General features: G+C 41.2%; 1 protein-coding gene across 1 annotated transcript in view; it reads left to right on the top strand.

Moving 5' to 3' along the window:
• Positions 1–17966, top strand: part of Dnajc17 (DnaJ heat shock protein family (Hsp40) member C17) — a 36799-nt gene that overhangs the window by 8461 nt on the left and 10372 nt on the right. The window contains exons 2-4 of the mRNA XM_027925394.3: positions 16744–16813; positions 17095–17153; positions 17378–17465. Coding sequence (XP_027781195.2) covers positions 16744–16813; positions 17095–17153; positions 17378–17465 — 217 coding nt within the window. The remainder of the gene's footprint in view (positions 1–16743; positions 16814–17094; positions 17154–17377; positions 17466–17966) is intronic.

Here is a 17966-nt window from a genome sequence, read left to right as displayed (position 1 = left end):
CATTTGTAAGTCTCCTAGAAGTTCCTAATCAGAAGGTTATTTCTTAGAAACTTGGTGTAGAAAGTAACAGTTTTTATAACTATTCTTAAGTGAGACCAAGAACTGTTACTTGTCACATCTACAATGTTTGAAAATGGATAGAAACCTCAGCAAGGCTGAGAATTGTACCTTTATAATCACCTTTGTACTCACTTTCAGTTATAGTTAAGAAAGTGAACTTTGGAGTTAGGCTGCCTCGATACTGACTGTAATTTACCTAGTTGGTGACCGTGAGCAAATATTTAACTTCTCTGTGCCTTGTTTTCCCCATCTGCAAAATGAGAATGATTGCATTCTCTCCCTGAGTGCATTGTTGTGAAGCTCGGTCTTTGCATGATACCTGGCACAGTGTGTTTACTCTAGGGTAGCTCTTACTATTTTCATTGTCATTGTCAATGCAGGTTTGTTTCTTTATTGCATTATTAGGGATTGAACCATGGGTGCTTTAACACTGAGTTACATCTCCAGTCCTTTTTATTTTTTATTTTGAGAAGGGACCTCCTTAAGTTGCTCAGGCTGGCCTTGAATTTGTAATCCTTCTGTTTTAGCCTCCCGAGTAGCTGGGATTACAGACCTGCACCAAGTTTGTCCTCTCAGATTTTTATTTATATATTTATTTATTTATTTATTTTGTAGTGCTGGGGATCAAACCCAGGGCCTTGTGCATGCAAGGCAAGCACTCTACCAACTGAGCTATATCCCCAACCCCTTGTCTTTGCATTTTAAAATCAAATACAATCCCTCAACTTGTGTCCAAGGTTGCCCTCTACCCTTCTTACTCATTCCATTTCTGACAGTTCAGTGCTGATTCACCTGACAACACAACAAAGTGATTCTTGATTGAGGCAGGGTCAGGGTTTAAAGGAGGTGGAATAAAATCAAGTTCACTATTTTGCTCCAGTCAACAGATTGGTGGAGTCCATCACTATGGACAAGGTTCTTTTTTTCTGGTATTGGGGATTGAACCCAGGGAAGCTTTACCCTTGAGCCAAATCCCAAGTCTTTTTTTATGTTTTATTTTGAGACAGGGTTTCTCTAAGTTGCTTAGGGCTTCACAAAGTTGCTAAAACTAGCCGCAAATCTGTGATCCTCTGGGCTGGGGTTGTGGCTCAGCGGTAGAGTGTTTGCCTAGCATACATGAGGCACTGGATTCGATCCTTAGCACCATATAAAAATGAAATAAAGATATTGTGTCCACGTACAACTAAAAAAAAAAATATATATATATATATATATTTTTTAATCTGTGATCCTCTTTCCCCAGCTTTCCAAGTAACTGTGAATACGGGTGTACACCAATGTGCTCAGCTAGACATGGTTCTTTGTGGGCATGGTGGGATTTGAATGCTGAATACAATGCCACTTCTGCCTTCTGGCAGCTCACACAGTGTAGTAAACAATGAACATGAGGTAGAATGAAAGAGATTCAGTAAAAGTGTACAAGAAAAATGCTATAGGAATAAAGAAGACACAATTCAGATGATTGGCAAGATCAGGGAAGGCTTTCCTGAGGGGGGCATTTTGTGTAAGACTTTGAAAGAGAAAGAATATATCGTAGCAGATTTAGATGGGATTGTCATGACCATTTACTGTTTTCATTAGTCCAGAGAGGTTATAAAACATGTCTAAGACTATTTAGGGAGTAAGTGTCAGGCCTGGACTAGAGTCCAGGTTTTCCAGCCTACATGTGTCTTTTTTTTTGTGTGTGTGGGGGGGATTGAACCCAGGGCCTTGTGCATGCGAGGCAAGCACTCTACCAATTGAGCTATATCTCCAGTCCCCATGTATCTTTCTCTTCTATCTTTTGCAGCTTTGCTCTTCATGTGAAGCCCTTTGAAGGGTAGGTAGCTCACTCAATCTTGGCAGGTGAACTCAGGTGCTTAAAAATGCATTTTGAAGGATTGGGGGATGTGGTTCAGTAGTATAACACCCCTGGGTTCAAAAAAAAAGGGCAGTCATTCATTCACCTAGGGCCTGACCCACAGTGGGCCTGTTTGTCACCTGGCCTTCAGGTCTTCTTCATATCTCTCTGATGGTAAACTTATCCCTAGCTAAAGCTGTCTGGCTCTGGAATTTTGAAGTTAGTTGGCTGCCTGTTAAATAAAAAGAAATGATTCATTTGTGTTTGTAAGCTGTAAGCTACTCATTACCATTCAAGATAATACCTCACATTTATATGATACCAGAATGCTTTCACATAAATTATCTTATTTGAAGTGATCTTCAAAACAAGCCTATAAGGTAGGGCAAGGACCATTAGCTCCAATTTATAGATGAGAAAACTAAGACTCAAAGAGTTTAATTGATTTGCCCAACATAAGATGTCTAGTAAATGCAGAGCCCCTGCCCAAACCTGAATTTTCTACTCCGTCTTCACAGTAGTTTCCATGACCCATACTTCAGGAGCAATTAGGGCAACCAGAGACAATCTGTCGGGCCCAGAGAGCCTCACGACTCCATCAGTGACACAGAGATAGGATTCTGTAAGTAAAGCTGCTGGCTTGTTTTAAATCCAGCAGGTGTAAACCGACCTGGAAAGCTTGAGGAAGTGTGTTATAATTTGTATTAAAGCTGCAGGATATAGTTTCCATTTTAGCTAACTATGGCAGTATTCAAAATATTTTCCATTTGCATAGCTGCTTTCCTTAATCTTGCTGTTCCCACACTGTTATTTATTTATTTTTTCTTTTTTTCCTTCTTTTTTTATGGCGGGGGGGGGGGGGTACCAGGGATTGCACTCAGGGGCACTCAACCACTGAGTCATATTCCCAGCCCTATTTTGTATTTTATTTAGAAACAGGATCTCACTGAGTTGCTTAGTGCCTGGCCTTTGATAAAGCTGGCTTTGAATTCACGATTCTTCTGCCTCAGCCTCCCGAGCTGCTGGGATTACAGGCATGCACCACTGCGCCTGGCTTTTCATTCTTTTTTTTTAACCATTATTGGGGATTGAATTCAGGGGCACTTTATATCACGTTTAAAAATTTTTTTTTACCTTGAGACAGGGTCTCTATAAGTTGCTGAGGCTGACCTTGAACTTGTGACGCTCCTATCTCAGCTTCCCAAGTTGCTGGGATACCAGGTGTATGTCTCCACAACAAGCTCAACTCAATTCTTTTTCGTTTTCTTTTAAAAATGTTTTTAGTTGTAGATGGATGCAATACCTTTATTTTATTTATTTATTATGTGGTGCCGAGGATTGAACCCAGTGTTGGAAGGAAGGGAGGAAGGGAAGGAAAGAGAGAGAGAGAGAGGCACAAGAAATACCAGAGAAGAGGGAGTTCGGTTCCTGAGAGAGGGCAAAAACTGAGTACAGAGTTGCTCTGGGGCTAGAATCTAGGTCCTAGGTCTTAGGTCAGGCCATAGGTAAAATTGGGGCAGCCAGACTCAGGCCATGGAACATATCTGGGGGGTGGAAATCTACAACCTGAGTTTCTACAACCTGAGTGAAGAAGGTGGGAAAGGGATTAGGAGACTGAGCCTGAGATAGGTGTGCTTAGAGAAAGGGTGGGAAGATAGAGGTGAGGCCTGAGAGAAGGGTGTCATCCGAGAAGGAGAAGGAGGGCTGTGGGCAGTGTTCCAGGCGGGTAGCTGATTTGAGGAAGTGGGCTGAGAAGAAGGACGACAGGACAGGAGCTGAAGCCCAGGAGGGAGTACTGGAAGAGTGAGAAGGGAGGACGCATAGGGGCCAAGATTTGGGGAGAAGCAAGTCAGTGGATGCCTCTGGTTGTTCCATGTGGCATAGGTCCCTGTCCTGAGTTGGGATCATGAGCCATGGTTAGCAGTTTGAGGGAGACATTGGTGTGAGGTCTAGCTTTCCCCAGAATCATCTCATTCCACCAACAGACTTATTTTGAGGTCAGTGAACTCAAGGGGCTGGTCTAGGGAGTGGCTGGCTCCCTCTCAGCTTGTGCTAAGCCCTAGGAGACCCCCCCCTCCTCCAATCTCCAGTGCCCAGGTATTTCGGAATTTCCTTGTGATGCTGTCTTAATTTGGCCACATGCTGTAAGGAGTGAAAGTTAGAAATCTTTCAGGCATTTTTCAGTGCCCAGAGTCCTGTGGTTTGCTTCCTGCCTGTGAGCTCAGGCAGTCAATCTCTGGTTTTCTTGCTCATGAGGGAATGAAGAGATGTTTGCTTCCCCGAGGCCTGGGGAGAATGACTGCCCAGACCATGATTACAGGCTGTTTCCTTTGTTGGAAGTGGGTCTGGTAATGGATATTTAGCTGATTCACCCCAGATGGTTTGTTCAATCAGTCCTTCTTGTCACATAGGTCTGCCTTCATAAAGTGTGTTCTTATCTGAGTCCATCCTACCAGCCTGGCTTTTTCGAACTGGGCCTAATTACTTATATACTTACTTACCTGGCTCCAAGTTGTATTATAAGAAAGGACAGCAGTCTTTTAAGAAATAATCTCTTATTTGTAGGGTACCTTTCTTTTAAGTTAATGATGGCACTATTCTATTTATTGGACCCCTCAGCGCCTTGCTTTTTTGGGTGAGTCAGGAATTGCTTCCCCTCAAGAGGTGAAACTGGGGCAGGAGGATTGTTAGAGTCCTAGCAGGGTGCCTGGGGCAAAACCCAGTGGAGGTGGCAGGCAACCAGCTTGCAGGATTCCCCCAGTCCTCACCCCACTCTGGTTGCTGAAAGTGATAGAACCAGTTGTGGAGCTTCAGGGGAAGGGTTGGATGGGTGGCTGCTAATTTGTTACTCTTTTTTCTCCTCTGTGATATGGGCTGTTGGGGTATGTTGAGGGCGTGGATAGTATTTAGTTACCCCTGTAGTTATCCTTGCAGTCTGCTTGAGTAAGTTCTTCCAGACTTGGTTTTTTGGAAGAGGTGTTTAGCAGGAAGAAGGGAAATTTGCAAAATAGTTGCAAGGTCTCTTAGGGACAGGACAGCAACTTACTTCCTTCTACTCCTTAGTAGGCATGAAGTAGTTGACATAATTGAGGTTTTTTAATTGTGTTTTGGTCAAGAACAAATGAATGCTTGCTCCTTTCATTCAACAGATATTTCATGTGTGCCTACTAAGTGACAGGTGTTATTCAGTGTGCTCTTCTGGGCCCTGGGAGGAGCAAAACTCCTTGTCCCTTAAGCATATTCACTGTATTTGTAAGGGGAACCCTTGTTCCTTCTTACCTGAAAGCTCTAATTTGAGGTATAGTTGTGGAGATATATATATATATATATATATATATATATATATATATATATATATATATATATATATATTTGTCTTCATTTTTCAGGCCAAACCAGAAATGAAATAGCAGATTAGGAGCAACTTCGAGGGATGTGATGGATCTGGCACAGTCTAAGGGAGACTGACTAGGGAAGTGATAAGAAAACAATAAAAGGAATAGAATTGTTTTTGGTACTGGGTGTTGAACTCAGGGGTACTCAACCACTGAGCCACATCCCTAGCCCTATTTTGTATTTTATTTAGAGACAGGGTCTCACTGAGTTGCTTAGTGCCTCACAGTTGCCGAGGCTGGCTTTGAACTCGTGATTTTCCTGTCTCAACTTCCCAAGCTGCTGGTATTACAGGCATGCACCACTGCACCTGGCAGTTTTTTTTCTTTTTTAAATGTGGTGCTAAGGATTGAATCCAGTGCCTCACACATGCCAGGCAAACATTCTACCACTGAGTTCCAACCTCAGCCCAAAAGGAATAGAATTTAAGATTATTGTCTGGGCTGGGGTTGTAGTTCAGTATAGAGCACCTGCTTAGCACAGGTGAGGCACTGTGTTCCATCCTCAACACCTCATAAAAATAAATAAATAAAGATATTGTGTCATTGTGCCCATCTACAACTAAAAAAAAAAAAAGATCATTGCCACCTAGAGAAGCTTAGAAAAAGCCTCATAGTTTGCTCTCAGTAGCACTTGATTGTGTTGTGCCTTTAGTAATTTATGTTCTGGATGATGATCCTGAGGCATTGAAGACAAATTAAACTCAACTAGTGTCCTAGGATGGAAAAAGATAGGTGTAGGCAGGCAGATTTTCTATTTAGAAAGACATCAAGAGAAAGACCAAGCTTCTGTAAATACCAGTTTGAATTCCTTCTGGGGACTTTGTTCAGATCTTTGTCATTCTGGGGCTATGCCTTAGAGACAGCTTTATCCTCTGAAAAACCATAGTCTGCACCAACGTGGTTGTGTGAGAAGTCAGTGAACTATTACCCAGCTCCTCCTCTTTGTGAAGTCTCAGGAATGCAAGCAGTAGAGAAACCAAGGAACTCAGAGGAAACCTTTCCTGTGGGTAAAGAGGGAAAGGTGCAAGTGTTTAAGAAAATCCAGGAGCCTTTGGCAACTTGCTGTGGTTGCTTCAACCCACCTAAATCCCAGCAGCTGTAAGCACAGCTATATAGAGAAGCTTTCAGCCTGAGATTCATAGGTTTCCACAATCCTGTCTTTGTTCTACATTCTACAGTGGTATTTCTTGTTTTCTTCTCCTTCCAACTTTATCATACTTAAGAAAAATTCTGTTTTATTGCCTCTTGAGCTACTCATGAGGTAGGGTTATTTCATAATAAACAATATTGAGTGGGGCTGGAGTTGTGGCTTAGTGACAGAGCACTTGCCTAGCATGTGTGAGGCACTGGGTTTGATCCTCAGCACCACATAAAAATAAATAAACAAAATAAAGGTATTGTGTGTTGCGTCACACGACTAAACCCGTCAGGGTCACTCCAAGTGATTTTGGGGAATAAATAAAGACACAGACACAGAACCTACCTTTTCTTTGGGTTCAGTAACCGCTTCTCAGCTGCAGCTCCCACAAGGGGGTCAAGGCAGGCAAGAAAAGAGAGAGGAATGTCAGCTGAACCCTTTTATTGGGGAGAAGCCATTCAAATGAGGCAAGGGGTCAGGTTTCAGGGGATTGAGTCTAGCTGCCTGATGTCTTGCTGTCATCAAGACATATAGGAAGGCTATGCCCATCTCATGTGCTGTGCGGGGATCATAGGTGTCGCCTCTCAAACAGAGGGGCCATGTGGGTTCAGTCCACCCTGTACGCTCAATGCTTATAGTTCACACACACACACACACACACACACAACACAGAGCCCATGGCTGGTTTGCCACATTTCCACACTCTCATCGCTCAAAGCTAAGAAGTGCTCAGTTCCTATGTGGCAGCTGCCAACAATTGTGTCCATATATAACTAAAAATATTAAAAAATGAATAAATAAACAAACAAGTAATATAGAGATCAGAAGCTTTTTTCAAAGGCCCGCTTTAGAAAAGTTATGTTTACCTGATGAGAAGTTTTTAAGGCAGCAGTCACTCCTAGAGGGCTGGACTAAACTGAGAATCCATTTTATTATGATGCAAAGTACCAAACTCCAGACCAACTGGTTCAAAGTCAAAACTGACTTCCAGGCTCAAACCGAGGAATGGGTCCTACCTAGGGCAGACTTAGCCAAATACAGTAATAATTAATCAAGACAGATATACTTGACTAATTTTCTTAGACCAGCTGGGTTTTAGTTCATGGTCACTCTGGAAGATCTCAGGATACCTATCCTTGTACCTCTTTGAATGAGAATATTTCAGAGACCCTGGGGACCAACCAAGGATTGACTTTAAGGACTGCCCTGTAGCAGACTTGAAATCGGCTGCCCACCTAGAGAATTCAAATTGGGTTTACCTGCACCCACCGTGGACCAGGGTCCATTCCTAGACCCTGTCAGGTTGGCATCCTACTCAGCTGATGTTGTGACTTACCCTACTTCCAGGAGTCGGTGAGGGAGGCATTTGGGAAATATTGAGGGCCTCATTTTTTTGTCAGGTGTTTGCATGGACTGTTTTCCTTTAATTCTTCCAATAGCCCTGGATGTGGGGCTTATTTTTCTCACTTTGGAGTTGAAGAATCTGAGGCTGAATGAGATTCAGTAATTTGCCCATTATTAGTATGTGGAAAATTCTGAAATTAATGATGCATCCATTAGACTCTAGAAACCTCTCTTTTACTGAACCATGCTGTCTCCTAGCTTAGAATAGTAGAAAAATGCAAGAACTCTGATTTTTTTTTCCTATATTACTTAAAAGTTCATTGTAGACAGTAAATATCAACTGTTAATAACTGTGTCTTTCAGGGATTTTTGTTTGTTTGTTTGTATTTTCATCTGGCAGAAATGAAAGTCCTGGCTCCTTATTTGGCCTTCTCTGATTCTACTCTGGTGGAGGTTTGGGGTGTTTTGTTACAATTTGGGGATAGTGGAAGTTTAGACAACCCTCTACCCCCCATTCAGCCTTTAATGTTATAAATGAAATGGGAGTCAATGTTCTATGGTGTTTGACTAAAAGAGTATATTTTTTGTTTAGTGGAATGACTGTGTGGTTTTCCATTAAATGGATTTTAAGTATCATAATTAACTCATTATGTCAGTTTCCTCATTTACAAAATGAAGATAATAATAATTTTTACCTCAAAGGGATTTTAAGTGTTAAATTGGTTAATACTTATAAAGTACTTCAAACAGAATTTGCCATATGGTAAGCATTGCCATAAGTGTAAGCTACTATTTTTGTTTTGGAATTTAAATGATTTCTAACTTTCCTCTATTATGAATAATGTTATACATAAATAGCTGCATTTATAAATATTGTATGAATTTCTAGATATTTCTTTAGAACAGACTCTTAGATGAGGGCTTATTGGGTCAGCAGGTCTGAACTTTTGAAAACCTACTGATATGTTCTGCCAGATTGTATTCTAGAATCCACCATTAAATCATTTTTCATTTTATTAACCATTTATATTCTGATATGAACTAGTTGTCTCTTTGTGTTCTTTCTCCTTTTTCTTATAGTTTGTTGTTTTTTCTTAGGTCTCTACATGAGTTCATTTTAGAGTAAGGAAAGTGTTGTCTGTCAGAGTTCATGCAGAAAATTCCCTCAGTTTTCGTTTTCTCCTGCCTTTTAATTTGGTCTGTGATTTTCTTTTCTTTCTTTCTTTTTTTTTTGGAGACGGGGTCTCACTATGTTGCCAAGGCTGGCCTTGAACTCCTGGGCTCAGGTGTTCCTTTTGCCTCATCCTTCAGAGTGCTGGGACTACAGGCTCATGCCATCGTATCAAGCTTGTCTGTGATTTTTGACTTAGAGAAACTTTTATGTGGTTTCCTCCCCTTGATTTTATTTATGCTTGTCATTTTGAAAGTACATTAGTCCCATTTATTTTTTTAGTTTTGTTTTTTATATTTTTGTTTTAATATATCTGGAAGTATTTTGGTATATGGTTTGAGATGAAGATCTAACTTTTTCACTTAATGTAATAAATTTTAAGTATATTGAATTTGTTTGTATTTATCTGTTCTTTCCTACAAATTAGTAGGAAGTAAATTAGTTTACTTTGAACTAATTTTTATTTTTTCAGATATTTATTTATATAGATACTGGGGATTGAACCCAGGAGTTTCCTTAGCCACATCCCCAGACCCCAGTCCTTTTTATTTTTTATTTTGAGACAGGGCTTAGGGCCTTGCTTAATTGCTGAGGCTGGCCTTAAATTTGCAGTTCTCAGGCTGTGCCTGATAATTTTTATTTTATTTTTATATCTTAAGTACCTCTTTTTGTGGTGCTGGGATTAGAACCCAGGGCCTTGTGCATTTGAGGCAAGCACTCTACCAACTGAGCTATATCCCCAGCCCAAGGTACTTCTCTTTTAGATGGAGTTCTCTCTGGGTTTCCCAGACTGGTGAAACTCCTGAGCTCAAGCTATCCTCCCACTTCAGGCTCTGGAGTAGGTGGGACTACAGATGCAAGTCACATGCTTGGTTTTCTATTACTGTTTTTTGTTTAAATTTTTTTTTTTTTTTAATTTACCAAAACATCCTCTGATGAAAACCATTATTTTTATCTCCATGTTTTATTTTTTAAATTTATTTTTTAGTTTTAGGTGGACACAATATCTTTATTTTATTTATTTATTTTTAACATTTATTTTTTAGGTGTAGATGAACACAACACAATGCCTTTATTTATTTATTTATTTTTTTTAAAGAGAGAGAGAGAGAATTTTTTTTTAATATTTATTTTTTAGTTTTCGGCAGACACAGCATCTTTGTTTGTATGTGGTGCTGAGGATCAAACCCGGGTCCCGCCCATGCTAGACGAATGCTTTACCACTGAGCCACAATCCCAGCCCCTTTATTTTATTTTTATGTGGTGCTGAGGATCAAACCCAGCACCTCACACATGCCAGGTGAGTGTGCTACCACTTGAGCCACATTCCCAGCCCCTTCATGTTTTATTACAGTTATGTCTGTTTTTTCCTGACCTTTTCTGTTCTTAGTACCTTTTCCTTATACAAAACTTTTCTCTGTCTCCTCTGAACTGGTCTGGGGCTTGAGAAGTCCAGGTGTTTTTATATTCTGGGTTTTAAATGTTCTTTCTGGCTCTCTGCCTGGAGAACCCCATCACGTTTCTTTTTTTGGGGTGGAGGAGTGGAGGAGAGGTTGTACTGGGGATTAAACCGAGGAGTGCTTAACCACTGAACCAATCTCCAGCCCTTTTAATTTTTTATTTTGAGACAGGGCCTCACTAGGTTGCTTAGGGCCTCACTAAGTTGCTGATGCTGGCCTCAAACTTGGGATCTTCCTGATTCTCCTGCCTCAGCCTCCCAAGTTGATGGGATTACTGATATGCACTACCACGCCTGGCTCCACTCACTTTTCAAGACCTAGTTAGATATTGCCTCTTCTGGGAAGCTTTCAAGGATAAATTAGCCATTCCCTTCTCTATTTCCATTATTGTGGACCACTTTTGTGGCATCCCACATACTGGCATCTTCTTTGCTAACCATTGTCTTCCTCTTCTGTGTCATTCTGTTAACATTCCTGATTTTTCTTTGTATCCCCAACCTCACATCAGCCCCTGCATATCTATATGCTTCTTTAATGGGTAGGTACGGTAGATTCAGTGCTGCAGGGAGAAGCTCCCAGAATCATCTTTATCCCCTTACTCATACCTCCCTAGGAATGAATACCAGCTTGTCTTCACTTTAAGAGTTTCATCTCTCTTCCTGCTAATGCCTGGCCAGTGCACGACACTGGCAGGTTTTTTTTGTTTTGTTTTTTGTTTTTCCTTAGAGAAGCTTCAACACAGAATGTTCAGCCCTTTACATCTTTAAAAGATGGTTTGGAGGGCTGGGGTTGTGGCTCAGTGGTAGAGTGTTCGCCTAGCACATGTGAGGCCCTGGGTTCAATCCTTAGCACCACGTAAAAATAAAATTAATAAAATCTAGCTATTGTGCCCAACTACAACAAAAAATATATATTAAAAAAATAAAAAAGATGGTTTGGAGGTGGGCATAGTGGTGCATGCCTGTAATCCCAGGGGTTTGGGAGGCTGAGTCAGGGGAATCATGAGTTCAAAGCCAGCCTCAGCAATTTAATGAGGCCCTAAGCAACTTAATGAGACCCTGTCCCAAAATAAAAATAAATAAATAAAGGGTCTGGGGGGCTAGGGTTGTGGCCCAGCTTGCCTTCCATACCTGAGGCATTGGGTTCGATCCTCAGCACCACATAAAAATAAAATAAAGATATTATGTCCACCTAAAATTAAAAAATAAATATTTTTTTAAAAGGGGGTGCTGGGGATGTGGCTTAATGACTAAATGCCCCTAGGTTCAATCCCTGGCACCAAAAAAAAAAAAAAATTGATTTGAAAATTGAGGCACAGGCCATGTCTTGAGGGAATGGGGGTCCAGGCAATTGTGTTTGGTTGTGTGGAAGGCTGGAGACAGGGTAGAGTTCACCTAGGTAGGGAGTGAGATAAGCTAGATATAACTGTACTGGTTGACTTAAGTAAAATCTCATGAGACTGTTATAGACATTTGTCAAAGAAACACATTCTGGAAAGAGAATTGAGAAGGAAGTAAATTAATATGTAGATTAACTTTCCATTGTTACATAATTTTTTTGTTTGAACAGTTTTGCTTCTCTATTTAAGTGAAAAACCAATTAATTATCTTATATAGTATATCTAAAATGAACTTTAAAACACAGAACAATATTTAATATTATTCTTTTTTAAAAATTCTTTTAGATGTTGATGGATCTTTATTTTTTTCGTTTATTTATATGTGATGCTGAGAATTGAATCCAGTGCCTCGTACATGATAGGCAAGCGCTCTACCACTGAGCCACAACCCCAGCCCTAACATTATTCTTTTGGAATGAAATTCATATAGCACTTTTTCAAAAAGAATAGAAAAGAGAAACAAAGGAGTTATCTTTACCCAACTCACCCTATCCCTTTTTATCTTGCTTTCTTTCTGATCCTTCTCATGCTTCTCTTTCCCTTCTACTTTCCCTCCCAGATTTACAGAAAAAAAGCATATGAACTACTTTATAAGAACCCCATGATACAAAAGAAAAAAAATCTTCCACAAAATTCTCTTTATCCATAGGGCACACCTGCTAATCCTGGTAATGGGGAAATTTATTCCCCGGGCAATTTTGCAGATTGAGGCCATAAGATATGGGGGAGACTGCTCCCAAGACTCATGGCCCCTTCTCCCTGTCTCTCCCTTCACTCATCTTAGAGTGAAGGCAAAGGGGGTCAGAGAAAGGTGGAGGTAAGCCAACAACCCCATCCCTCTCTTATCAGTGTGTGTAGGTGCTTCCATGTGTTGGAGTGATCAAGGGGAAGGGTTAGAGCGGGCGCCGTGGTCCATGCCTGGAATTCCAGCGACTCTGGAGGTCCAGGCTAGTTGATTTTTTCCCCCCTTTCTATGTTGGTGATGAAACTAGGATCACGAGTTCAAAGCCAGCCTCAGCAATAGCGAGGTGCTAAGCAACTCAGTGAGACCCTGTCTCTAAATAAAATACAAAATAGGGCTGGGGAGGTGGCTTAGTGGTCAAGTGCTCCTGAGTTCAATCCCTGGTACAAAAAAAAAAAAAAGAGGAAGGGTTAGAAAGACACCCACCATCCAGTTAACCTAGGAACCTCAAAAAAAAAAAAAAAAAAAAAAAGCAAATGAAGTATTTAATAAAAGTTTGGTTTAAAATAAAAAGGAAATGAAGCTGAGGGAAGCACAGAGCCAAACGAGTGAAAGGGAGAAGAGACAAACGATAAAGATGACATTGCAAAAGTAAGACTATCCTGAAAGCTGTCCTTTTCCCTTCCCTTATTATTGTTTTGTTTGTTTCTTTGTTTGTTTTTGGTACCAAGGATTGAACCCAGGGGCACTCCATCACTGAGTCACATCCCCAGCCCTATTTTGTATTTTGTCTCAGCCTCACGAGCTGCTGGGATTACAGGTGTGCGCCACCGTGCCCAGCTCATTGTTTTTTTTTTTGTTGTTTTTTTTTGGGGGGGGCGCGGTGGTGTACTAGAGATTGAACTCAGGGGTTCTCAACCATGGAGCCACAGACCCAGCCCTATTTTGTATTTTATTTAGAGACAGGGTCTCACTGAGTTGCTTAGTACCTCACTGTTGCTGAGGCTGGCTTTGAACTCACAATCCTCCTGCCTCAGTTTCCTGAGCCCGTGGGATTACAGGCATGCTTCCCCATGCCTGGCTTCATTGTTATTTTTTAATCCTGAAAACAGAGCTAATTGGTGAGCAGGTGGGCCAGGTGTGCATAGGTAGGTGATTGGAAAGGTGGGAGGCAGGGAGGGAGGCACATCTGCTTGCTTATGGCTCAAGGCCTGTCCAGGGAGTCATACCTGTCTCTGAGCTCAGTCAGGAGAGCCAAAAGAAAGGCTTGGGTTGCCCTGGCTAGTGAAGGTGTGGGACTGGCCATGGCCCAGCAGGTGGCAGCACACCTACAAAGGTCATGGACTTGGTGCCTGGCTCTGTAGGTGGGAGTTGAGTCAGGCACCTGCCCAGCAGGCTTTCCCTGAAGATGGCAGATTCTGGATGCCTGCTTCTGAAGGTCCTTATTTAGCACGCTTGGGTGTAGAAGTACTTATTGCTTTCGTCTGTGAAGCCTGGAAAGCCAGTCTGTTTAGCTGTTCCTCCAGGAGTTTGAGCAACAGTTTGTACAGAGCCAAAGTGAGGGGTGGAGGCAATAGGAAGCAGGGACAGAATCTGTGATTTTTTTTACTATCCTTTCACTTACAATGACTAGGTAGGTCATGTGTGAAAGAGAATCTTGGGAGTTATGATTCCTTATTTTTCTAATATGAGAAATAGTAGGATTTTTTTTTCTTTTTAATATGGAGAAATACAAACATGAAAACTAAAAGTGGACCATTTTAGATGGTTATGGTGGCACACGCCTGTAATCCCAGTAGCTGGGGAGGAGGATTGTGAGTTCAAAGCCAGCCTCAGCAAAAACGAGGCACTAAGCAACTCAGTGAGACCCTATCTCTAAATAAAATACAAAATAGGGCTGGTGAAATGGCTCAGTGATCAAGTGCCCTGAGTTCAATCCCTGTTACAATAAAAAAAAAAAAAAGGACCATAAATCACCCACTAAGGGTATTGAAAAATGATAAACCTGTTTAAGAAGGTTAAAAGACCTGTTTAAGGTTTGACAGTTTGAACCACAGAAGGGTATAAAATGAAAAGTAAATATTTCCTACCCCTCCACCTTCATCCTAGCCAAAGGAGACCACCATTAAGTTCCTTATGATTCCAGTCCCCTCCCTAATTTCATAACAGAACTTTATACTATCTGAAATTGCCTTACTAATTTATTTGTTTAATTACCTATTACCTGTATGGAATGTTGATTAATCCACATGCTACCATGTTACAACACATTAATATCAACTTTTATTACTAAAAAACTACCTAATCCATTTTGTGATTAAGAAAAATATAGGGATTTCATAAAATAAAATGGGTTGAAAAACCTGCTAATTAGGGAATTAATGATGGAGATTAAATAAACCAACTGGACAATGAAATTAGAAGTTAAAAAAGCCATATAAGACAAGCAAATCCATAATTCTGAGGGGAAAAAAAAATGAAGTATGACAAGGATGAATACATGGTCTACATTTCAGCTTTTTGCATCTAGGAGACACTGTTCTCAGTTTCTCCTTCATTTCATTCCTGAGAAGCACAATAGTAGATTATATCTTTGAAATCATGCCCACACCTCAACACTCACTGCCTTCTGTGGCTCTGTTAAATTACAGGGGTGCTGAAAGGAGAAAAATCTGTATTCCCACTTCCCCTGCCTAGTCTCTTTTCAAAAAACAAAATGGGCAAGTAAGAAGCCAGTACTTCTCAGTTCCTCTCCTCTGATCTGCATACCCAAATCCTTGTCTTCCAAACTCCATTCACCTTTCAATCTGTCAATGTCAGAGACCTCTTTTCTGAAATTTCTACCATCTGGCATATTTCTCTGATTCATAAGAAAAATGTAATAAAAATATTTTTAAATGGATCATCCCCAGGATTTTTGACAAACACAGTTTGACAGACTTGCACAAATGTCTATTTTTTGACTAATTGTGGTCAATAACTGTTTCAATAGGCTTCAACTCCATTTCTGTCACCGTTGGAAAATTTTAGTTTTAATATGTTCATTCTTCCTTAATCTTAAATATTTCAACAATATATTGGAAAGTATTTAGGGGGTGGGATTTTACCAGCCCTCAAGGAACTACTGAACAGGAAGACTCCCATCCAGGGAAACTGATTAGGTGTTCTTTCCTGGAAACTTCCAATACTTAGTAATATAGCTTTTCTACTGATAGTTTCCAAGATTTTCCTAGGAATCACAGTGAAGTTAAAAGAATAAAAAAGAATTTTACCAGTGGTATAACAGAAAAAAAAAAAAGTTCCTTATGATTGCCTTGAGAAAGAAATAAAACAGTACACATGCCTGAGTTCAATCACTGGTACAAAAAAATATATATCTGTAACTTTGTGTCCCATTTGTTTTTAAATTTAAAATCCCAAAGTAATCACACTGTTCTGAACCTTGCTTGTTTTACTAATATTATTCTAAAGATCTTTCTTAGCACATAGAGACCTCTGGCTATTGTAATGTTTCTGTGTGTATGCTAGGAATTGAATCCAGGGCCTTGTGCATGCTAGGTGAGCACTTAACCACTGAGCCACACACCTCTAGCCTATTTTATTTTTTTATTTTGTTAAGGCAGGGGCTTGTTAAGTTGCCCAGGTTGACCTCAAACTTGTGCTCCTTCTGCCTCAGCCTCCCCAGTAGCTGGGATTGCAGGTGTGCCCCACTGTATCCAGCTTATTGTAGTGATTTAAATGGGTCTCGCTGTTGATGAAAATCTGGCTGGTTCCAGTGGGTGCCTAGTATAAACAGTGTCACAGTAAGCTTCTTGAGTATTTGTTTTGGCATATCTCTACGAGTCCAAATTCCTAGGACTGGGTCAAAGGGAAAGTATATCTTAAAATTTGGCACAATTTTCCTCCAGAAAGGTTGCCCTAGCTTCCATGCCTACCAAAATTGTGTAGAGAATAGCTGTTTGCAGGTGGTTATATAGAGACCAGAATACTGTGCTTCTGCTCCTTAGGAGACCCTTTGACATAGCAGTGGTGAGATTCAGCACTGAGCGGGAAGTAGGCCTGGCTCCTCTGCTGGCAGCAGTGGCTGGCTCCTTCCATAGCCTTTGTCTCCTCAGTTGCAAATCTCCATGGTGGCTATGAAGAGGGAACCAGCAGCCTTTCTTTTAGATGGGCATGGGGTTTCTTTTATTGTTTTATCAAGATTTCTCTGTCACTGTGAGAGGAGTGGATGACCACATCTTCTGACTCTTCTAGGTGAAGAAGGCATACAGGCAGAAGGCCCTATCCTGTCACCCAGACAAAAATCCTGATAATCCCAGAGCAGGTGAGACTCCAAGGGCATGGGAAGGAAAAGACCCAGTTAGTCACTTGGGTGTTGTCCTAAGCTCTGCTTGGGAATATTCTGAAGTGTAGATGCTCATGGCCTGGTCTGGGCTTCACGTTAGGGCATCCAGTTAGTTGCTGATGCACTCACTCTTCCTTGCAGGTCTGCCATCTGCTGATGTTAGTTTTTCTGCCCTCCTGTGGCTAAAAAGTGTTTTTTTGAGGGAGCATATCATTGCCAAGTCTAACTTTCTTTACTCTGTTTTCTGGGTCCTTATTTAGCTGAACTCTTCCACCAGCTCTCTCAGGCCTTGGAAGTACTGACTGATGCTGCAGCCAGGGTAAGTATGTGTAAAGTTGCCATTGGTTAGAGACCACTGCTGCTTTCAGCCTTGATCCTTTGCCCTCTGCCATGGGGCACAGTCCTTGTCTAAGCCCCAGAGAGCCAGTCTCCTACTTGTTGCCCTGATGACTCTGGGCTAGGAGGCAGGGGCTAGGGAGATTGCTGAGGCTCTGTCCTTTTTTTCTGGCTGACCCACTGCTCTGTGTTCCTTTCTCCTGTCAGGCTGCATATGACAAGGTCAGAAAAGCCAAGAAGCAGGCAGCAGAGAGGACCCAGAAACTCGATGAGAAAAGGAAGAAAGTGAAGCTTGGTAGGTGACTTTGCGGTGCTGGGTGGGCCTGGAACTTCCTTGACCATTTTCATTCACTTTCTTTACTTTTCTTCCTGGAGCTTCACTTCCAGCAATGCAAAGTCTCTTAGTCCAGGTTCTGGGCAAAATTGTTCTGAGAGGTTGGGTCCTAAAGACCCCCTTAGAAATAATAGCAATTACTAAATTTACTATTAAAGTTTAGAAACTTGCTGGAGCTGGGATTTAAACCCATACAGTTATGAGTAAAATCAGTGTTCTTATTTCTCATGGTAAGTTGGGTCTTTTTTTTATTTGTTCTAGTCTCATCTCTGCCCAGAGCTTTCACTCCTGAAATGCTCCCTCAGAAGAATTCTAAGCGGTCCAGGCTAGTTGATTTTTTTCCCCCTTTCTGGGTTGGTGATCAAACTCAGGGCCTCAGGTATGCTAGGCAAGTGCTCTACTGTCTCCCACTCCTGTGCTTGCCATGAGTCAGGGTCACTCCACGTGAATTGCACTGGCAAC

The sequence above is a fragment of the Marmota flaviventris genome, chromosome 2 (assembly GCF_047511675.1).
Source record: "Marmota flaviventris isolate mMarFla1 chromosome 2, mMarFla1.hap1, whole genome shotgun sequence".
NCBI lineage: Eukaryota > Metazoa > Chordata > Mammalia > Rodentia > Sciuridae > Marmota > Marmota flaviventris.
Note: the sequence above shows the minus strand (reverse complement) of the source record. Positions and strands in the feature narration are given on the sequence as shown.